Source organism: Spinacia oleracea, chromosome 4 (assembly GCF_020520425.1).
Source record: "Spinacia oleracea cultivar Varoflay chromosome 4, BTI_SOV_V1, whole genome shotgun sequence".
Classification (NCBI taxonomy): Eukaryota; Viridiplantae; Streptophyta; class Magnoliopsida; order Caryophyllales; family Amaranthaceae; genus Spinacia; species Spinacia oleracea.
This window is the reverse complement of record NC_079490.1, coordinates 62,339,669-62,362,956: the sequence shown is the minus strand read 5'-3', so window position 1 is coordinate 62,362,956 and position 23,288 is coordinate 62,339,669. Positions and strand designations below refer to the sequence as shown.

The following is a 23,288-nucleotide window of genomic DNA, read 5'->3' as shown; positions in this document are numbered from 1 at the left end:
GCACTTTGTTGGCGATTGCTGCAACTGTCACTCAGTGTTTCTCTCACTAGTACAAATACATCTATCTCTTTTTCTCTGTTCTCCCTTTGTTTTCCACCTTTTGTGTCCTGGACAAAACCCTAATCCACCACAAACCCTCCTTTCTCTCTCCAACCCCACATCAGTCACCACACCACCCTCCTTCACTCTCTGTCTCCTTCCAAGAATCTATCCTTACCGTTATTCTTGGTGGGTGTTTGACTATGATCACTACTACACAATTCCAGTTATCCTATTTTTTTGATTCAATGATGCTTGTTTTAATGGGATTCTTTGCTTTATTCAAACTTTATAAGGATTGAATTGAAGTGGGTTTGTGTGTAATTGTTTGAATTATTATTAAGAAGTTCTAATATTTGTGAATTTGTGTGGGGGTTGAGTTTGAGTTTAAGGGTTTTAGGTTAATTTGATCAATTTAAGCATGTTTTTATGGTGTTTATCGATTATTCTGCCTTTGGAATTCTTGAATTGAATTGGGTTTGTGTTTGATTGTGTGATTATTTTCCAGTAAGTTAATTTTTTTTTTTTTGGTATTTTTTTTTGGGTTTGAGTTATAGGGTTTTAGGTTAATTTGATAAAGTAAGAGGATTGAATTGGTTGATATTGTGTAATGGCGATGGCGGAAAATGAGGGTGGCGATGATCGTATGGAGGTTAATGAGAGTGTGAGTGATGGTGGTGGCTCAAAGTCACCATGGAAAAGACCGGTTGATAAGGGGTCTGATTCCCCTGTTATGGGGGCTGAAGCGTGGCCTCCGCTTGCCGATGCTCAGCGCTCTAAGGTTCCTGATGCTCCTCTGAAATTGGAGGGCGGCAATTCTGGCGTGCAACCCACTTCCAGTAATGTACAGGTTAGACGCTTCTGGTGTTGCTCTCTCCCCCAACATTGTTGTTATTGAAGTTTGAATCCTGCACTTTCTGATTAATCTCTTATACCCTGAATGTAGTTGGTGCCACATATGTATATGTCAGTTGGCTATGTTTGAAGTTTGGGTTGATTAAATAGTTGCTTCACCATTTCTAGAGTTATGATGTTCTGTTGTGTCTCTGTACCCAGGTGGCTAGGTTAGTTCCCATGTAATGCACGGTTTTAACCCTCAAAGTTGCAAAAATTGATGGTAGTAAATTATTTTTAATGACTCCTGCATGCTAACAGATTCGAAATATATTCATTCAGGTATCGTTTGAAATAAATAAGTAATGAAAGGTGCGTTACTATAGAGACTAGTGCTAAAATGATAGGAAAAGGCAATACTTATTCAGAAGGAAAGTGTCCAGCTTGTTGGAGTTGCTTAAATGGGAAAAAGAAGCAATATTTTTTGTAAAAAGAAACTACTACAAAATTCATGAGTAAATGTGTAGAAAATAACCAAATCAAACTTAGTGGTTTAATGCTTGGATTCGTCATAGCACAGCTCAGCTGCCAAAAACTAATAGCCATCTGCCACTCAGATGATTATTTCCTTAACTGTGTAAAAAAGAAGCATAAAGTGATTTAATCCTTTTAAGTTCAAAGATAAAACTTTTGCAAGTCGCTTTGTGTTCCTTTTGGCAAAGTAGTAAAAGTTAAGTTCAAGCATAAACCAAAATTGAATGTAGATTACAACCACTATGATCCCCAGATTGAAATAGCAGCCAACTCTGAACACAAAGTCATAAAGTTTAGGCAAATTTGTCAAAAACTACCTTATAAAATTGATTTTATGTGAAAAAATTACCTTATAAAAAAAATGTTGTAACTACCTTATAAAAACTTTATATTGTAACATAGTACCTTTCTTATGATTATGATCATTGATTCAAGATTTCGTGATTGACTTTACTAGATGTATCTCACGTGGCATCTAACGGGAAATAGGATAATTAAGTGGCACGTAAGATGCATATGACAAAGTCAATCCCGAAATTTTGAGTCAACCTTCATAATTCGAAAAAATGTAGTATCTTACCACATATTTTTTTTATAAGGTAGTTAATTACAACATTTTTTTTACAAGGTAGTTTTTCGCAAAAGCAAAACTTTATATGGTAGTTTTTGACAAATTTGCCTAAAGTTTATACAGAATTTTTTTTACTTATTGTTTTTGCAATGAAGGGTAAAAATACCGCGGGAAAATAAATACCCCAAAGTCCCCAATGATAGAAAATAAGCAAAAAAATAAGCAAAATTAGAACCAAAACAACAAATATATAGAGCAGTATGAAAGAAAAAGGACAAAGGCAAGAACACTTCCATAGACCATGAAGAAGCTTCCACTCTCTAAGACCCTTCCAAATCCAAAGTTCAATACCTTTGTGCCAAAAGTTGTGAAGCCAGGAATGGAGAGAATCTACGTTTTTAAGTCATTGGATTTGGGTATTAAGAATCTTAATTGACGGTAATCTTTAACACACAATTCCATACCAATTGCCAATATAACGAGATGAAAGAAGAAACTATTATAAAATGTGTCATAAGATAATACAGCTAGGAAATCCTTCTGAAGCATATTTCATTTTCTAAATATTTATACAGAATTTCTTCAAAGAACAAGAATTATCTGCATCACAATTTCAACAGATAAATGTTCACACCAATAGAGAAGGGAAACCAATTATCATCACAACCTCTACTACCCCCTATTCTAACAATCAATCAATTTTTAAATGATTCCAATGCAGGTACCAGAACTCATTAGTCACAAGAATAAAAATTTAAAATGAAGTGACCCATTAATTGACAAATTAAATAAGAACCTTCATGCAAAATTGACTACGAAAAACAAAATATTCAGAGAAAGGAAGGTATAACGTTAGATCCTTACCATATCCAGGGAGATTGATGAAATTTCATTTGACACTAATACTTGCAACCAAAACATTAAAGGAAAGATAATGAGAATATGAGATTTAAAACCTTTGATAAAGGTCCAAAAAGATGAAGTGAGAAGATAGAAAAAATCCATGGGATGAAGATGAAGATGCCAAGTTGGTTTTAGGTTTAGGAAAAAGCAAGGAGCTTGGAAGTGAGAAGTTGTTTACTCTTCTTTCTCCCTCTTAGTTTTGTTTTTCTTTGAAGTTTCTCTCTTTTGTCGGAGCAACTTTTGAGTGGTTTCTCTCTTTACGAAGTATTTACTCCTCTTAAGGTTGACTTAATTATCTAGCCATGTTGTCTTTCATTTAAATAAATTACAGTATTTACTCTTTTATAGGAAGGCTAAGTTAGAATGTAAGAGCATTTGAGCTGGGAAAAAGGTTGCATATAACATTGCCATGTGTCTAGTTAGTGACATGAGCGGTCCCTGGTTTAGTTAAAATTATACTCCTCCGTCCCGGAATACTCGAACCGGTTTGACCGGCACACAGTTTAATGCAATGTAATTGACTTATTATTTAATTAGATGGTAGTTGATAGTGGGTTATTTTTTTTAATATAGACAGTGGGAAATGTGTCAACTTTTTAAGGGGCTAGTGGGAAATGACTCACTTTTTAATGTCTTTTTTAGGGAGTAGGGATATAGGTGGGTCCATTGATGAGTATGAAATTAATAAAAATTTGCCATTTATAGAAACGGTGCGAGTAATCCTGGATGGCTTAATAAGGAAAGCGGTGCGAAGATTTTAAGCTGACCCAGCATAATACTGAACTTGTAAGCTTAACTGTCGATTAATGTAATAGAAGGTTAAGATCATTTACAGACAAATGGGAAGGAATTTGGGTTCAGGTTCTCACTTGTGCAGCAGTTCACCTTGGAGGCCTTGCACTAATCAGGGAGCATTGGGCTTGAATTTGACAGCGCAGGCCACAGTTTGCAGCTGTTTGCTGAAGACTTGTGTAGTGTCTATCAGGGATGGTTCGGCTTCAAACTATTATAGACCGTTTCTTTGTGTCACTTTTGCCCTTATGAACACTTGTTTGAAAGCTTTACCTTCAAGTGGTCTTTATTTCAAATGTTTAGTGACGGTGATACAATAATTCCAAAACTGGCTCTCATTGCAACATAAAAAAGCCCTATCAACCAATTAACGTAACTAAATGCCAAGATATTAGTTCAAACCCAAGTAATAAGCTTCTCATTCAAGACAAACTCACCCAAGTAGGTATGGTTAGACAAGTGTTACAATGAATATAACGAGGGCAAGCTTATTGTAAATTCTTAATAAAATTGATGCATCAATAGGAACAAGAACTTAAGACGAAAGTAAACAAGAAGGATAATGTACATTGAATACTTTGACGTGGCAGTTACTTTGCCTATTGGATCCGTTTCATTCTAGTACTAGGAACTTCAGCTTATTTATGTCATACTGCATATGCTTCTAATTTATGCTAATGAATTATATGTAGTAGCATTTTCTGATGTGTTGATTTTGGTTTTAATACTTTTCTATGTGATATTGCCTGCTCATTGTGTCATTTCTTCTACAACAAATGAAAAGTTGTCAACTATTGTCATTGTAATAAAATGTTACAGAATGCAATGGGTCTATAATTTTGACATTAAGATATAGCAAGAGGTTGGATGTTCCAACGAGGAGAAAAACTTTTTACGGGCATATTTTGTAACATGCTTGTTCTGCTTTATAGGGTTCAGCCGGGCAGCCCAAAGCTTCTAATTCTTCACATAAGCATGGGCAAAGCCGTCATCACCACAGAAGTGGATCAAAGCGTAACCCGAATAGTGTGTCTCCTTTCCCTGTTCATCATGTACCATTTCATCAGCCAGTACTGCCTCATGTGCTCCCTCCCATTGTTCCTTCTCCTGTCCCGCATCCTGGATATGGTTACCAGCCATGTCCACCCCCTTTTCCAGGGGCTGAGAATCAAATTTCAAAGGCGGGAAGTGAAACTCCCATGCAAGGTTTTGTTTCACAAAATCATGGTGCTGATAGAAATATACAATCTCGACGAGGAGATCCTAATTTAAATGGCCCCAACTCCTCCAGCAGAAGACCCAATGTTCCTGAAGGTGGTGCTCATCCATATCCTTTGTGGCATTATCCACGACCATTTGGCCCTAGAGATGGTGTCATGCAGCAAGCTGTGGCAAGGGGTTATGCACGACCTTTTTTAGGACCAGCTCCATCATTTGTAGGCGGACCAAGCTTCCCTTGTAATGTCTTGATTTCAATTCTAATCTTTTTGGATTTTTTTTTATGAACTGATGTTTGCAATAGTTTCTCCATAATTTTTTTTTCTCATGTTATTTACCTAATGCAATCTTCTTTCGAAGTTCTCATGATTAATTATATATTATATTTCCTTTTGAGGTTATGATGACTAAATATATAGCCCTTGTTTGATATTTTTATTCCCATTGCTACATGATGTGCTTAGTCATTGACTGATGACCATTGCGTTCCATTGGTTGCAGGTGCTGCACCAATTTATTATATATCTCCTGGTCCTCCAGGTTCAATCAGGGCACCATATCCACCACATTTTGCTCCACATCCTTTGAATCCTATGGCATCTATGCTACCTCCAGATATACTAGCATTGAGGGACAGCATAGTAGCGCAGATCGAATACTATTTCAGGTAATTTATGCTAGTCAATCATTTGAAAACATTTTGGATGTTAGTTTTGGATCTATTGTGAGTACATTAGTTATTTAGCTATGAACTTTGCAGGAAATTATGTAGCAGTTTCTTTTATAGATCCACAATGATTTTTGACGATTTATAGGGAAGAGTAAATTAGTGAAATAGTTGTCATTCTTTTAGATGTTACATGTTATTTGCATTTGCATTTAGAGGTTTACTCTGCTACGGAGTCACATCTACTGTCTGATAGTGTTCTTTGAGTAAAGATAAGCTTTTTCTTACCTTCAATTTTTGTATGCTTTGGCAGTGATGAGAACTTGCAGACTGACCATTACTTGCTTTCTCAAATGGATGATCAAGGATGGGTTTCAATTTCAGTAATTGCTGATTTTAAAAGGGTAATATGTATTGAATTTTATATCTAGTAGTTAGTTAGCCTACTGCATGTTTTCTTTTTGTTGCTTTCATATTGTTTACTCAACATCTGTTTATGATTTTTATTACTTGAACAAGTATCCTATTGCATATCTAGTACTGATGTGGCTATTTTATCGAATTAACTTGGGTAGACCAAAATACCAAATACTGATTGCTATTGTTTTTTTTTTTTCCGTGGCTTATAGGTCAAAAGAATGAGTGCGGACATACCATTTATTCTAGATGCACTTCAGAGTTCTAGGGCCGTGGAAGTGCAGGTCATGTAGTTACCTTTTTTAATGAGTCTGTTTTCTAAATCAAAACCATTCTTTTTGATGTATGCGAGTTTTGTTTTTCTTTGGTTTGCTAACTTCTCAGGATGACGTGTTCTTTTTCTTTTTCACTTATGGGTTGCTTCATACAGGTAGACCAGGTAAGAAAACGTGATAACTGGTCAAAATATGTTGCTACTGTCGAGCATGCATCTCAAGTAAAAGATCAGATGTCCGAGGATCCAAATAGCAATGTGGATAATGATATGCATAATGAAGCTAGAAAGGATGATAAAACTGAAGATATTGCCATTTGCTCATCAAATAGTGACAATTTCGCAAACGTATCTAGAACTGATGATAAACTCGAAGGTGAAGATAGTAGCAGTGCTCATCACAACAATGAGAAGGGTGTACATGATAGTGATAAACTAGCTCTGGTTCATGAACAGCCATACTTAAATGAGAAGCCTAGATCCCAATCGAGCATCAAGTATGCAGCTCCTGATGTGAGAAGTAGCTTACTCACCAATTATCAATTAAAAGCACCCAAGTCTACAAGAGTTGTTTCTCATGAAAAAGAAACGAAAGAGCAATATGGATTTGCTGCAAATCTGGATGATCTTTCATCAGATTATTCTGGTAATTTTTTGCTGGATGAAGATCTAGAAATCGAGCTGAAAATGCATAAAAAGGGTTCGCATAATTCATGTAGAAGGTAATATCTTTTACATCTACCAATGGTTTCTCGAAATCCCTAAATTAACTATCTTGCTCGCTTCCCTTCATGCAAGTATCCGAGTGCTAGCCCATCACTGTTTTTGTAAGTTAATTGGATTCAAGTCTTCCTTATTAAAAAGTCGCTGTTTTTGTAAGTTAATTGGATTTAAGTCTTCCTTACTAAAAAATCGCTGTTTTTGTAAGTTAATTGGATTTAAGTCTTCCTTATTAAAAGAAATTCAGCTTTTTGGATTTTGAATGAGGGAATACATTCTGTTATAAAAGTTATAACTGATACTTGTATATTCTATTGGACATGCATTTTTTTTCAATTATGTAAACTTATTTCCTGTTACATGTTAAGATCTCAAAATATATTATCATCTGGGGCATTCATGATTATATTGTGTCTAGACAAGCAGAGGTAATGCCTGGTACCCTGCTTTGGGACGAGGGGGAACACACTAATTTTATGAGGGCTCAGCTTAAAGTATGTGATTGAAAGGGTAAGCTTGTATTAGTTGGATTGTTATCCGATTATTCTGTCTTTCCTTTTAGGTAGCAATACTTGCTTCTTTAACTGTCCCATAATAGAGTGTTCTTCTTTGCTTGGCCCAGTTCGACCACTCCAATCTAATTGTCAAAGGAAGCGTCTGGTTTGTTTGAGGCATGGATCAAGTCATATGGAAGCCATTGGTTAAATTTTTTCATTCTGATTAGATTTCTGGGCCCTAAAATAAAATGTACGGAGTAGTTGGTAGGTTGGGTGATCAAGTTTCAATTTTTCTGGAGCACATAGATTCAAAATCAGATTTTTGAAATTTAAAGAATATAATTGATGTAGTTAGGTTTACACTTTTAAGAATAAAGTGGCTGGTTCTGATCCACCTACTGGATTCCGTGACATGTTTTTCTCTAGCAGCAACATAAAACCTGAGTTTGCCTTCTCCTTGAACAATTTACTATAACAACTTAAATATACGTTATTAATCCCAAAGGCATGAATTGACACCGGTCAGTACGAACCTAATCCACTGTGCGGGGAGGCTATGATTGGGCCTAAGTTTGCTCTGGGTTACCACGGTTCATTAGGTCGCACATTATCAAGCATTTGGAGGGGGCATGTTAAGGAATAAGACATTGGGCCATGCTTGGTCAAGATGGAACATGTGCACTGCACCCCCTAGTAAGGCCGTTACCGTTGCAATAGGAAAGAGGCTACTCACTTAACACCAGAAAAGATTTACTCTTTCATCTCCATTTGATATAGAACTATTTTCTTTTTAACTTTCAAGTGGCGATACTGTAATATGGCTATCCAAAGATTAAACACCTGAACCAAACCCTTAAGCTTATAATTGATTCTTATGCCTGAATGCTAGTAAAATAATTCAGTACAGAAATTTTCTTTTGTCATCTCTTGTTATTGTTGTATGTGTTATGTGACTTTGTTTGTGCACCTTTTTCTTGTGGGTCTTATGCTTCAAAGGATTGATGATGAAGATGACGAGGTAGTGGTCAATGATCAGGATGTTGAGAGACTTGTCATTGTCACTCAGGTATGTCAATATGACCACAATTTCATTTAGAAGCACAGTAAATTTTTGTTGTACTACGAAGCATGGTCTCTTGAAATCATGTTAGCGTTCCTGCTAAGATGAGGAAAACTTAATTGATTCCGTCGTAATTTAAATGAAAATATGTCAAGAACCCACCACAAGAAAAAAAAAACTGAATGCCCCTATTTTTTATTTTACATTCAAATCCAACCATCTTCCTTGATTACTTCTAATTAACTCTCGACCTTCCTTAATTAACCTTTGCTAAATCTCCCCAGTCCCCCCTCCCCCTGCCAACCCTTGTTGGTCACTTCTCAGCATTCCTGTTGACTCCATTCTCTCTCATCTGCTGCATGTTCCTTGAATCCAAAGCAGATTTCTGGGTCCGGTTTCTCCTGTGTTTTTTGGTTAAGTTTCATTCTTTAGTTTCTCATTTTTTTTTCCAGTTCTTTAATTCTATTGCATGATATTGCAATTTCTCGAATTGATAAAATGTGCTTCGAGGAATCTATTGATTGGTTGTTAAAAAAAAACCCACATATATTGGTCTTCCTTTGCTTTGACATTTCTTCCTTCAAATATTTTGTTGGCATAGGAATATTCATGATAAGGAAGATAAATTGAATTAAATACTTTTTTCTAAATTTTTTGGATGCATGATGATAGATGATGAGGTTAGAGACGGATTCCCAATGAAATTTTTTCACAATTTTAATGTGAAATTTTTTATTTCACAATCTTTCCTGATACATTATGCTTTACTTGTACAACTGCAACTTTTTGTACTATTATTATTTCACCTCAAATTTGAAGTGTTTGGAGTACTATGGTAAAGCAGTATGATGGCTGGTCCTAGAAAATATTTGCTACTTGTAGAGTCGTAGTGGGAGCACGTTGACTAGAGTGGAATCAATGGATATTTAGAGAAATGCATTGATGCCTATTTTGTGGAGCATGTTGACTGGATGGAATCAATAAATATTTAACGGCGATGATGTAACCTATCATCTGCTGTGGGGTTAAGTCAGTCTTTTAGATTTCTTACAGGCTAACGTGTTTGGGGAGGTAACCAATTATTAATAGGGGAGATAAAAATAAACTGAGCTAATTTGTAGTTCTGTTTTTGTGTTACTTTGTGGTGAGTCTGGCGGCATCTTTCCTCTTGATTGAATTTTTGTTTGTGCAGTTTCCATGGAAAAAGTTTCGTATTAAAAGAAAGTTCGATTAAGAAAGTGAAGGGTTATTTGTGATTGTTAATCGGAAAGAATGGCGGTTAGAGTAGATTGGGACTTTGGATGGTTAAGAACTCATGCATTTTTTTTTGCTTGGGGGGTTGGGGGTGGGGGGTTTGTAGTTAGAAAAGGGTCCAGTGGTCTCCTTCATGGCGGTGGTTGTTAATTTTCCTATTAATGTTTTAGGCTAATTTTGAGAACGGCGGTTATATGGAGCTCTTTTATGGCAATTAAGAGGCTTTCTGTCTTTAGGGTGTTAGAGCAACTTCAATCGGCGAGTAAATTGTCAAATTAGCTTGTTATGTCACCTAAGATTTTAAGCTAATTAACTTTCTAGCTAGTTTGTATTCCAATGACAAGCTAATTTACTTAACTAGCTTGATATTCTATGTTACTCAGACACTCGTGTCTGTGTCGTGTCCGACAAGGTGTCGGAGTATCTGACACTCCGATCCAAATATTTGACTTGTTTTTTAGACACGGCTCACTTGTAAAGTGTCGGATAAAAAATAGACACTTTTAATAAAAACTATTAAATAATATAATTATATAAAAAAAAGATGAGAATAAAAATATTAATTAAGTCAAAGTTAAAATTCCAAAGCTGGATAAAATCTATTTAAAAGAGTTTAAAAATACAAAGAATTGAAAAGTAAGAAATAAAAAAAAAATGTTGACTTTTGTAAAGATATCAGGGAGCACGTGGGTTTGTTCCCCCCCTTCCCACCTTTTCCTTTCTTTTATTTATTATAGTGGTAGGCCTAGGGTATTTAAAAAAAGGGTAAAAAAAAAGAATAAGTTGGAAAACCCAGTCCACCACTCAGGCACTCACCATCACCAACAACGCATAACTCAGTATATGTATGAGGCATAACAGAAAAACGAAGACAGCCATGGAAGACTCTCAAACAGTCAATTATCGGTGAAAATCAGAATCGAAGAGTGCAATCTGGGCGTTTTTTCTTCAACAACAAAAGCCCCAATATAATTGTCCTTTTCTCGCTTCCCCCACCTTCAATTTCTAGATCTAGGGCTTCAAATTTTTCTTTCTCCCGATTTCGACACTCCATATCGGACTCTTTTTCGACACCGGTGTCGACACCTCCCCGGACACGTGCCGAGTGTCGTGTCGTGGGTTGGGTCGTGTCGACACCGACACCCACCGTCAGATGGAGTGTCGGAGTAACATAGTTGATATTTAAATGAGTCCACTTTTATAATTAACCATTTACTTTTAATTTTATTTTAATTATAACTTAAATCCCAATTGGGGAGCTTTTTTCCAAGCAAGTTTATTAACATCACTCGAAGGTGAAGCTAGTAGATCGAGACTTTTGCAAATTGCAAGCAAGTCCCTAGCTAAAACCTAAGTAGCACGGAAACAGGTACGGGTACGGGGACCAGAAAAGAAAAATTCAAAATTTCAAAATACGGGTAATGCAAGGATACGTCAAAATTTTAAAATAAAATTAAAATCAAGAAAATTAAAATCCATTTCCTACATTTAATAAAAAACAAACAACAATACTTCAAAAATTTGCGATGTATAGGACTCCTAAAACTGCTGCCACCTCCCCCTCCTCACCACTCAACAGAGGCAACAACTCAACACCCATTTCAAGATAAATTTAACCATATACTTCGTGTTTTGGGATTTTCTACTTGGTGGAAACTTTTTATTGTTACTCTCTAGGCCTTCTGCTATTGTTAAACAACTTTTTTGGCCTTATTTTGCAAACTAATTAAAAAAACCCACAATTAATTTTTTTGAATTAGAAAAACAAAGCTATTATTTTCAAAAATTACCCCAACCTCCACACGACCTCCTCCTTTATAAGAACGAGCACCCCACTACCACCACCGCCAGAGCATTTACTTAACACAACCCAAACTAAAGTTACTCAAAACTCCAAAATGAATATGTAATGTACTCCAATTAATTTGCCGTGTTTACCACCAAACCACTCAAATTCTCCAAAATCTAATGGGTGTAAATTTATGTTTGATAGAGCTAATTTTCTAACATTTGTGTGTGCTTAGTAGCAGAACCTTGGTTGTTGATAAGCTAATTTGCTATTTAGCTTCTTTCTCCTCAAGATTCAGAGTTCATGGCTTTGTTTATGAGTCGTTGGTGATTACAAGATTTTCGCTGGAGTCTTTAACTGAGCTTTGAGTTCAACGTGGAGTTCTAATTTCTATTTGAGCATGACCATTATGCTCTGATGGTGACATTAACGTCCACAAAGAATGGACACTTCCTTCTCCCAATATGCAGTCGCTCTTTAGAACGCTTCAGGTTGTCACTGGCGTTCCACGAGACTTCGTGTGGGGTTATGGCCAGGGGGCATCCGTGGCTTTGAGGTGGGGTGACTGATGGCTGTCGGGTGGTTGTTCTTCCTCGGGATGGGGTGGTTAGGTTAATTTTTTGGAAGAATCAGATGCGATGAACTATCTCACTACCTTATGCTCTTACCTTTCACTTGATTCATTACATCAGACTGCCAAAGATGGACGAAACAATTGTTCTTTTTTTTTCATATTACTTATGGGTTTGTTTGATATTATTTTTGCAGAATAAGGCCATAAGTAATATGAAAAAAAGAACAGAAAAGGCCATAAAAGTTGTTCCACAGTAGGAGAGGGCCAATTTTAGAATGTAACAAAAAAATGTTTCCACCATGTAGAAAATCCCATAACATGAGGTTACCACATAACTTCCCTTCTTTCTTTCCATAGCTAATGAATTTTTATTATTTGAGGTTTATGGAAGTTTTAACTGTAGATTCAGTCTTGCTTGTCAAGAAGGTAATTCTAAAGTTAAAAGTGTTTGAAATTATTTTTTAAAATGAAAGAGAAATTTAAAAGGAACTCTCTACAATTTCTAGCACTCGTGCCCTCACGTGCAACCTATGTTACCCGGACGTGGATACCAAGGACATGGGTACATATCCAAGTGTCCGGCACGGCTATTTTGTGAAAAAGTTGCATGATTTTGGTCTAAAATGAAGTGTTAAGTGTCTATACCCATGTCCGAGTGTTGAGGATCCGACACGGGTATTTGAGATAAAATGAAGAGTCTAGTGTGCAGCCACTAGTAGCCAATGATTGATCATTCCAGTGCCTTTCCACTTTGTTGACGGAGTGACATACACTTCCACGTCATCTTTTACTTTTTTCTTTCCCTCTCCTACATCCTTATTTTTTTGCTCGTTGTGCCACCCTTCTTTGATCTCGTTCTCAAACACTGTTAGATGTGTTATACTATTTTCCCTTTTTTCCTGATAATCCAACAGGTCCCACCCTTGCCCCTCCCCAATTTATTGTGTGTGAATGTCTGGAGATTTTCTCTATTTCCCCTTTTCTTTCTTATGGGGGAAGACAAGAGAGTTGCCCTATACTCGGATAGGAAGATTTTGAAAGACAGGGAGGGACAAGAAAGTGAGGGATGCATTTCCCCTTATTTGGATAGGACATAGGGGGACTGGAAGGGAAGGGATTTAGAGAGATCCATTTTTCTTCTCCTTTTAGTAAATCAAATCCCTCCATTGTCGAAAATATTTGGAAGGACATGAAAGCTCACTCTTCCCATCCCCTTTCCTCCCCTAACATCCCTTTCTCGTCCCTCGTTTTCCCTCCCCTCCCTTTCCAGCCTAATGTGGATTTTAGCCTCAACTTTGAATAAAGAAAACTGAACTCCGATATCCTGTCGACCCACTCCGAATAAACAAAACCCTAACTGGACGCTAGAAGTTAGAATTAAAGCAAGAAAGTAAAAACTCTCAAAATAAGCAAAGCTCTTTTTTTAATCTGATTTGTGAAAAATAACAAGAGAAGGCAGCCCTGTTTATAGAGATATAGGCAAGCTATAAGACAACATTCTAGAGCATTTCTTAAATCCTAATTCTACTCTAAGTCCCAACTGCTAACACCCACCCAATTGGGAACAAAAAACTGGGGGACAAAACCTACTAAAAGCGGTAAAAGAGTCAAAGCATGACCATGGCCAAGCCCAAAGTGGCGCGTAAGGTAGACCATGGTGTTGACCAGACCTAACTTTGTCAGGCTAGGTGGCGCGTGGGGTCCCAAGTTGCGCATGGACTGGGTTTTCAGAAAATAAGTTCCATCTTGAGTTTGGAATCTGTTGAAAACTGCTCTATATCTGTTTTTGAACCCGATTCGTCATTCCAAGTCACTGTTGTGACCATATCCATTCTATTACCCTATAGGATCAAGCATTAAGATGATTGATTCTTCAGAAGAATTTTCACTTGTGTTCATATCAACTCCACAAATGCTAACAAAATAAAGTGTTGGAAGATATTGTAAATTGGACGGAGTGGTGTTATGGAGGTGCTCAGCTTTTGGTGATTTTGTTTTGTTATTTTATCACGTTTATAAACAATCTTAAAAAGGGTTTCCCAAAACTTTTTATGTTTGGTTATTTTGCATTCCTGGATTAGTTGATTTGCCACTCTTGTTGGAATAAAATGCTTTAGTAATTGAACGGTTGATAGTCCAGATACAATTTTGTCTTGTTGATCTATTGCATTGGAAATGGGTTTCCAATCCTAGTAGGAAAAGGAGGGGGAAACAAATACTCTATTTAAAGTGAGTAGACAAATTTCACACTTGAACTTATAGATACATATCGAATTCTCCCTTAGTTTAAGCATTAAGGCTGGAGGCGCTACTTAAAGAAAAGATGCCGAGGATTCGCCTATGCAACTAAAAGAGAAAGTATAAGAACTCAAAGGGACCTTCCTTCCCCCCTCTAATTAAACAAACAAAGAAGGGAGGAGGTCCCATTAAATTATAATTTTAATTATCATAATTTTTTATTAGAATTTTTTCGTATAAATGAAAAGAGGACCCCCCCAGAGTACTCTTCATCGCACACTACCCTTTTGACACATAATCAAATGTTTTGAAAATATAATTTTTTTTCTCATATCGAATTCAAAATGCCATGCTATTATTACTTGTGGTGAAGGCATAGTCTTCTTTTTCTTTCAAATAAAAAACTCATTCGCGCCAAGCGGTAGGGTATGCTAAACTTTTGGTGAGATTACTATTTTAGTAGATGATGCTGAGAGGGGTAGTGACGTTGATCCCCAAGAAGCTCATCAAACTCTTGAAATAGCAGAAGCTAACTTGAGGAAAGCGGAAAGAAAGAGACAAAAAATTGAAACAAATTTAGCTCTTAGACGAGGTAGGATACGAGGCAGCACTTACAGTCCAACCAATTTGGAGAGAATCAATAGATTCCTTTTTAGGACCGATTCATCCTTCCCGAATGCAGCATATAACTCTCTGTTATACTTCGCTCTCTAAGTCCGCTTGTTGCCCCCAGAACTAAATTTCTTTCAATGTGGTAGAATTTTCAACTGCTGTTATGGAGTTAAAATACATAAACATTGAAGATAAATATGGTGAAAACTGAAAAATTATTCTAAGCTGGGAAGGATTCTGATCCTAGTATTGGTTACATTTAACTGAGAGTCAGCAGTTTTAAGTTTTTAAGTTTGTTGATGTGCATAAATATTAACATCCCTGTCTGATTTTCTTTTTGGAAAAGAAATTTCGATGGCTCAGGAGCAGTTTTATGCATTTTACGGGATTCTGCTTATTCATTCTCGTCGTTTAATCTGTCTTGTTAGAGGAATTTCGCATAATATGGTAGTCAGAAAATTAAGTTTTTTCCTTGGTACAAATTCTGTTTTGTATGAGTAGCAATTCAGCATTAATCTTCTCAACACTGGATCAATCTTAAGATTCTTAACTGGCCATGGGAGTGTGCTTTGTATTACGTTTACCTTCCTTAAATTGTCATTGTAATGAAATTGAATGTTCAAATTAAAGTGCACCTGAATCTGCTGATTGCGTCCAACAAAATTTCTTCCATGAAAGTATAAATGGGTCCTTGTATTGCTGCATCCACAAAACCCCCTTTTTTTGAAAGGGTGACGGTCATTCTGAGGTTTAGTTCATTAAAAAGGAGTCATACGAAATCTATAAGGGCCGTTTGGTTCACACGGGGTAAAGGGAATGGAATCAAGAAAGGGTTTGGAAAGGAATGGAAAGAAAGTCCCTACATTATCACAAGTTGTTTGATTTACAAAAATCAAAAGGAAACCCATTCTTCCCACCACCCCTTCCCTCAATCTACAACCACTTCTCCACCGCCACCCCACTTTACCGCTACTCCACTCTACCGCCTCCCCACCCACCGCGAAGCAACGCCCATTACGAGCACGCCTCCCCACCCACCGCGAAGCAACTACGAGCGGCGCCCATTACGAGCACCGCCTCCCCACCCACCACGAAACATCTACAAGTGCCGCCTCCCCATCCACCGCAAAGAAACTACGAGCGCTGTTGCTGCATCGCACCCCTTCCCCCTCTTTCTCTCTCCTCTATTTTCAAATCCGGCGAGAGTAGGGTTTGTTTTAGGTAGTTTTTTAGATGATTTCGGTGGTATTAGGGTTGTTTTGGTTGTGATATAGTGGTTTCGGTGGCTGTATCGGGTTGTTGGATGGTGGTTTCGGTGGGTGGTGGTATGGTGATTGTTCAGTGGGTTTTTTTTGGGGGGGGGGGGGGGCGGCGCAGGTGGTTGGGTGTGGTTGTTCAGTGGGTTATGGGGGCTTGGGGGTTGGTTGGGTAAAGAGGAGTTGGGGAATCATGGTAGAGGGATGTTGGGGAATCAAGTGGGTAAAGGGAATGATTGAAATGGTCAAACAAACAGCAAGACAGGGAATCATGACAGTTGATTCTATTTCAGTTTCTTGTAGATCCCCAACCAAACGCCCCCCTAAGAGAAATATAGATCTAAATACATAACAAATTGAATTTAAATAGGTTTCTTTCATCAAAACTACGACCGTTGAATAGATCTTGCAATGTCTCCCGTATGTAATAACGATTTGTTGTAGTTGTGAGGATGATTTCCACTTGATCATCTGAGTACTCGGAAAATTGATAGGAATCCACTACGAAGCAACGAGAAACCAAACATACTAAAACTAACTCCACCATAGGCAGATGAACAAACAAAGACTAACTCCTCCCATATTGTGAAGATTTATTGAATTTAAGAGGCAATAGCTGAATTAACCTAATAGAAAGGGCTGAAAATAGTCTAATTTTTGAAGAAAATGAAACTCTAGAATAGGAGAGGGAGAGAGAGAAAGAGAAGAGTGGAGGTGCCCTGCTCAATATGACTATTTAGCTTTATGCTAATTTTGATATAAGTTTTGAAGTTTTAATTCGTGTTTATTTTACTGTTTTCCCCCTCCATATCTGAAATCGAAGGAGACTTTTTCTATATTGAATTTTGAGAACTTTCTCGACCAAAATAAGAACGAGATTACTTGCCACATTCTCTTTGTACTCTCCTTTCCTTCCAGCTGCTTGTAAAGAAGATAATAATGCAATTTGTTGCCGCCTGAAAAATAGAATGCTAGTTGTCTATTCTTCACTTTAGAAAGAATTTGAGAAAGGATTATTTACTAATGACAAGAGAGGAGAAGTATGGCGTTGGATAGGACAGAGTGGAGGGAGAGAATATACGTTGATGACTTCATTTGACTTATACATCTTCCACTGTGATATATTTTAACATGCTTTTTTGAATGTGCTTATTTTAATTGTTTTATTCATTTTACACTTTATTTATTTTTATTATCCCCTATGACGATTCATGTTAGCCGACCCCAAATCATTTTGGGACTAAGGCTTTGTTGTTGTTGTTGTTGTTGTTGTTGTTGTAGTGTGAAGGTTTTAATAGAATTCTGTGTTTCTAAGACATCTTTTTCTACAACTGTTCATTGGTTAGTAGAACAGGAACATTTTGGCATCCACTAACTACTAGATCCAACCAACGGTAGGACTTGCTAGATGGAACTGTTGTATAAAGTAGCTTAACTTATCATGTGCTTTCACTTTTGGCACTGAAGTTAACTTGAGTGAGTATTATCTTACACATTTGGTTTATTGTAGATACGATGTATGATTGTCATGAATATGGTTTTATGGTTTTTAATGTTCTGTATTTTATCAGAGTTAACAATGATTTTCTATTGAGTATTGATTGTCGATTAAGCTATGAATGATAATATTGCAGAATAGCAGTGTGCTTGGAGCTGGAAATGAAGTACAAAAATCCAATAGCATATCCAATGAGCTTGCATCTGCAATCAACGATGGTTTATACTTTTATGAGCAGGTTCACATGCAGGAACCCCTGTTTGTCTTGTTCTGTTGGGAAATTATCTATTTGGTGCCATGAGTTGTGGTGATGTTGCAAAGGCAACACATAATAACTATCCGTTCATTTTTCATTACATCATATGCACTGCACAGTAATTAATTCGTATTTATATAATGTTTCTTGCATAGAGAAAGAATCCCCTTTTGTAAAAGAAAGAAGTAGGCCCTTTGTGACACTTTCATGCTATTGTCACAGGCTCATAGTGTTGATTGTGTTTGGACGTGATCCACCTTTTCAAAACCCAACGACCCATCTCATGTTTTTGTATCTAGCCAATTGAAACTTGATTTTCAGATCTGGGGTTTTGACTGAAAACCCTAAATCTAAAATCAGACTTCAATTAAGAATTAGGAAGCACTTAAGCATAAGGATTTCTCCCAGTTAAGAAAACCAAGTCGACTTGTGGTATGACTGTTTTCCTTTACTTGCAACAGTTCCCTTTTATGGAGTTACATATACTTGCAACTTTCTCATTTATGGAATGTGTTCACACTAAAGATAAACAACTGCTGCACTTATCTCCACTAACATACCCATATTTTCTCTTTCTTTGTTTTGCTAAACACACGGGGTTTGTCGATGGATGACTACCCCTACTTTTCCCTTTCCTTCAATTCTGTGCACTACCTATATGTTGCAAGCCAAAAGACAGAGGAAGTATGTAGCTACGCAAAGTAACATTTTTAGGGACAGTTGAAATCTCCTACAGGTACACTCATATCTGGAGATTGGGTTTAAAGAGCCTTGTAAAATCATGAAAATCCTGTTACAAATTCAGTTAAGTCACCACCACGGACAAAGAGCTTTAGGGCCACCTTGACCTCCACTTATTAGCGGTGAGGCTCCCAGAGTCCAAGCCACCTTAATAGCGTTAGGAGAAGGCCAGAGATGAGAAGAGCGAGAACAGGAAAGATAAGTAGGAGACAGAGGAACAATTCCTTGTTCAATCTCAAGCTCTTCGTTGAATAATTAATAATGTCAGCGTAAGAGAAACAATTGCCGATTTTCCATCAACCCTTAACTCCTTAAGAAGGATTGATTAATTATACTGGATGTACTTGCATGAAATGTTCACAAATCATGGATATTTCCGTCTGCGGCGTCAGGTTGTAGGATTGGTTCTATTTATGGAAACAAAGTGTAGTCGTGAGTTCTGGAAGTATATCTGTAAATATTCGGTTTTAATCTTGGTCATTGCTTTTACTCTGAGGGTCTTCCATAATATGTATTTTATGTCACCGAATTTAAGTGTATTCGTACCATGCCTGATTATTTTTCTGATTGGATATTAGTCATATTGCACTAGTTTATACCGTCTCTTTCATTGTCAGGAACTCAAAACAAAAAGGTCTCATCGCAGAAAGATAAATTCTAACAATGAAAACAAAGATGGGAGCTCTAGATCACCAAATATCCGAACTGGTGTAATGAACATCAGGTCCTCTGAAACCTCTTCTGGTGGTCATGGGTGTGATGAGATTGGAAATCATGGTAACAGAAGGAAGCAAAATAAGGGATCTGCAAAACAGCAATCAAGCCACACACAGAGGTTTTTCTCGAGCAATTTCAGAAACCATGGAGGTGGTCGCAATTCCTTAGGAGTGATATCAGAAAGTCCTCCTAGTAAATCGGTTGGATTTTTCTTCAGTTCTACACCACCTGAAAACCATGGGTATGTTTAAGGCTTTTAGTCATATGCATTAGCAGTATGGGTTTGGTTTATATCCTTGACTAAACTTGTACTATTTATAGCTCTAGTAGTAAATCTTGGATCTATATCTTCAACATGCTTGAAATCTGTCATTTGCTAGAGTTTTGAGATGTTTGCTTAACTCCTATTTGCACATTTAAGCTACAACATGCGAATGTCTAATTTTTAGGATCTGTATTTTCTGCAGTTTCAGGTCTTCAAAATTGAGTGCCTCTCCTCATGGGAATGCCGCAGGAAGTAGTCCTCCAGTTGGCTCCTTGCCAAAGTCCTTCCCTCCATTTCAGCATCCAAGTCATCAGTTACTTGAGGAAAATGGCTTCAAACAGCAGAAGTAAGATTTGTTCAGTGCTTTGTCCATGTATTTAGCAAACTTCTTTGTCGTATTCTAGTTTATATTGGTTGAATCAAATTCCAGTTGAATTTTCTGGATCTGTGAAGTATTAAATTGTATCAATTTCATGGCATTGTGAAGGCAGTGACAGATTGTGAAATTTCGGCTTATGAAGTTAAGTATTCACTCATACCTTTCTATTTCCCCTAGGTACCTGAAGTACCAAAAGAAATGTCTGAATGACCGAAAGAAGTTAGGAATAGGTTGCAGTGAGGTAAGGCTTCTATTATATAGAGTAACTCGTTAAATATATATTTCCTCTCTCTCTTGCATTTCATTCATCTGTACTGTTGAGCACACTATAATTCTGTGTGGTAAGATTTAAAAATTAAAGTGCTTGCTGTTGATATCTATTTTAGGTCTTTTCACGTGTAGCTTGCTATAAATTATCAGTTGGCAAGTCACATGTATCATATTATCAACATATTAGTTTTCAGAATTTTAAAATTTGTAGGCATTTAGTGGGGGACACATTTATAGGCGTGTTGCCTGACTTGCTTTTCTGCAGGAAATGAATACTCTATATAGATTCTGGTCATATTTCCTTCGAGATGTATTTGTTCCTTCAATGTACAACGAGTTCCGGAAATTTGCTCTGGAGGATGCGGCTGCTAATTACCATTATGGACTGGAATGTTTGTTCAGGTTCTATAGGTATGTTAATAATTTCCTATCGATTTTGCTAGTTTGTTTAGTTTTTGACCTGAAAATAGGAAGTCCATCTCTTTTTCAAAACAAGGTTGATAACAATAATAAAGTTGCGTCAGAGTTCTCAAATGTCTGTATGCCAATATGCATCTTTGGTCTTGTCTATTTCCGTTACAGTGGTCTTGGTATTATAAGTATGCCAGTGATGTTTGACCTTTCTTTTAATTCCAGCTATGGATTGGAGAAGGAATTCAGAGATGACCTATATGGGGATTTTGAGCAGCTCTCTCTCAATTTCTACAAGAAAGGCAATCTTTATGGCCTGGAAAAATATTGGTACGTCTGCTAATTTAATATGTTATGGTTATTTCGGGATTTGATACTTAAATTCATATATAGGTTCTGTTTGATTTGACAAAAAAACACTTTTCCCGAAAATGATTTTCCCATTTTCCTTTCTTTCTTTTGTTAATGGATGTGGAAAACAACTTACTTAAGGTGGAAAACCTTTTCCTTTTGGAAAGAGGAATGCCACACTTTCTTTTCGACTCCCTTACCTGTCTTTTTCTCTCCTATCCATCCTTCATTTCCACTTTTATTTTCTATTTTTCTCTAACTTTTCTTTGCAAGGAAACAAACAAAGAAAAACTAATTTCCCATGGTGTTTTCCCTTTATTTTTCATGAAAAATCATTTTCCTTTAAAAATGTTTTTCGTTGAAACAAACGGAGCCATAATGTCTTAAGATCGATTTCAAAGAAAAAAAAAACAAAGACTATTATTCTAGTCTTCTTACAACAGCTTTCACGGTTTAATTGTACATCTTATATTAATTGTTAAGATTAAATGTACGGTAAGAACCTGAGTAGATGGTTTTGGAGTACGTGTGCAAAGTCTTGATATAGACTGATTCATCCTGTTAGGGCGTTCCATCATTACCGCGAAGCACGTGACCGCAGGGAACCCTTGAAAAAGAACCCGGAGTTGGAGCGGCTTCTTAGAGAGGAGTTTCGTAGTTTAGATGACTTTCAACGTGCCAAAGAGAAGCATGAGGTGAAGGATGACAATCTGCCATTGGTAGTGACGCACGCCCCTATAGCGGCTTGATTATATGAGTGCCAATCCAATTTTGAGAATCTTTGTCTAACGTCATAGATGAAAAGAGTCTTGGCTCGCAACCGCAGATTCATTCTCTACTGAGAGAGGCGTCTATGGATTTTGCAAGATTAAAGAGGCATCTGTGCATTGGATTTGACTCCTTTTTTGTGGAGTAATTTGTACATATAGGGAGAATTGACTCAAAAAAATTGTTTCCAACTTTTGGATGGAGGAAAAAAAGAAATAAAAAAGATAATCAATTGACTCAAGGAAAATTGTTTACAACTTTTGTTAAGTTGTGTGGCTGTGACTTATGTGCTTTTTGTTGCACTATCACACATAGAGATAGTTGTGCGATGTCACTTAGCGCTCTGCAAAATTAAATGACTTAAAATGAAAATATACTACTATCGGTTGTAGCGTTATGCATTACTCCCTCCGTATTTATTTAAGGGATACACTTGCCTTTTTCGGCCATATTTATTTAAGAGATACACTTGCCATTTTTAGTAACTTATCAATCCACTACCTAATTAAATAATACATCTGATTTACTATGACCCACCATTCTATTAAATAAATAATTTCATAAACTCATCCCACCTCCCACCCCCAAAATAATATGGTCCTCACTTGTTTTATTATTAAAATATCTATTCAACTCCACTTGCTTTATTATTTTTATTTCATTCAATTCTTCTTTTTAATACCCGTGCCCGGCCAAATATATCTCTTAAATAAATACGGAGAAAGTAGTACAGAGTAATTCTTTAGTTCTGCTTCGGGGTTGATTGAGCTCGAGCAGACTGATACCATTGTTGGATTTTTGTCATAATCTAGTTTGGTCGAAGTTTACCAATTAGTTGGACTGACAATGGATTAGAGATGGATCGGGATAAGCTCCACCCGCCAACTATTCATCCCCATCCAACTCATCCATCACCCTATTTTTCTTCATCCACATCCGATCTACACATCGTCCACTGGTGTATGAGTGTATCCAGTGATTCATGGATGAAAATTCCACTTAGAACTACTGTTACTATCTTCAGTATCCATGACTATTCATTATTATATAATATGAGTATACGAGCAACATATAATAAACAATGAATTACACACTAATTATTCCTCATGGGTGAAATTAAAGGCACCTCATAGTCTGTCTGATATATTGTGTATAGTGTACACAACATTAGTTCATAATATCTTAATCTTTTCTATAACAAATATGAAATATGCCATCCATGATCCATCCCCATATACATATAGAATTATAGAAAGTAGCAATACTGAGTATAAGGAGACGTAACAAGCTATCAAATTAAAGCTTCCATCTTAAAGGGGGAATTACCTTGAAAACGATTCAACCAAAAAAAATAAAATCAAACAGAAACTTTTCAACTAACCA

General features: G+C 36.8%; 1 protein-coding gene across 3 annotated transcripts; it reads left to right on the top strand.

Moving 5' to 3' along the window:
* LOC110792788 (la-related protein 1A) lies at window positions 1–22,172 on the top strand. Of its 3 annotated transcripts, none has more exons than XM_021997611.2 (15): window positions 1–228; window positions 597–889; window positions 4,606–5,131; window positions 5,393–5,558; window positions 5,872–5,962; window positions 6,188–6,259; window positions 6,406–6,971; window positions 8,463–8,532; window positions 17,884–17,985; window positions 19,362–19,702; window positions 19,929–20,072; window positions 20,283–20,346; window positions 20,641–20,786; window positions 21,012–21,116; window positions 21,703–22,172. In XM_021997611.2, the coding sequence occupies exons 2-15, from the start codon at window positions 650–652 to the stop codon at window positions 21,884–21,886; spliced, it is 2,817 nt and encodes a 938-aa protein (XP_021853303.1). In that variant the 5' UTR covers window positions 1–228; window positions 597–649; the 3' UTR covers window positions 21,887–22,172. The 3 variants fall into 3 exon arrangements, with proteins under 3 accessions (XP_021853303.1, XP_021853302.1, XP_056699473.1); XM_021997610.2 differs by having other exon boundaries at window positions 432–889; XM_056843495.1 differs by having other exon boundaries at window positions 1–889.
* The last annotated feature ends 1,116 nt before the right edge of the window (window positions 22,173–23,288 follow it).

Bases quoted from the DNA above. Each gene is read 5' to 3' on its own strand.
- LOC110792788 (XM_021997611.2), top strand. From the start codon at position 650: ATGGCGATGGCGGAAAATGAGGGTGGCGATGATCGTATGGAGGTTAAT. The intron at 6,972-8,462 runs GTAATATCTTTT...TATGCTTCAAAG, and splicing joins TCGCATAATTCATGTAGAAG to GATTGATGATGAAGATGACG. The intron at 20,073-20,282 runs GTAAGATTTGTT...TATTTCCCCTAG, and splicing joins AATGGCTTCAAACAGCAGAA to GTACCTGAAGTACCAAAAGA.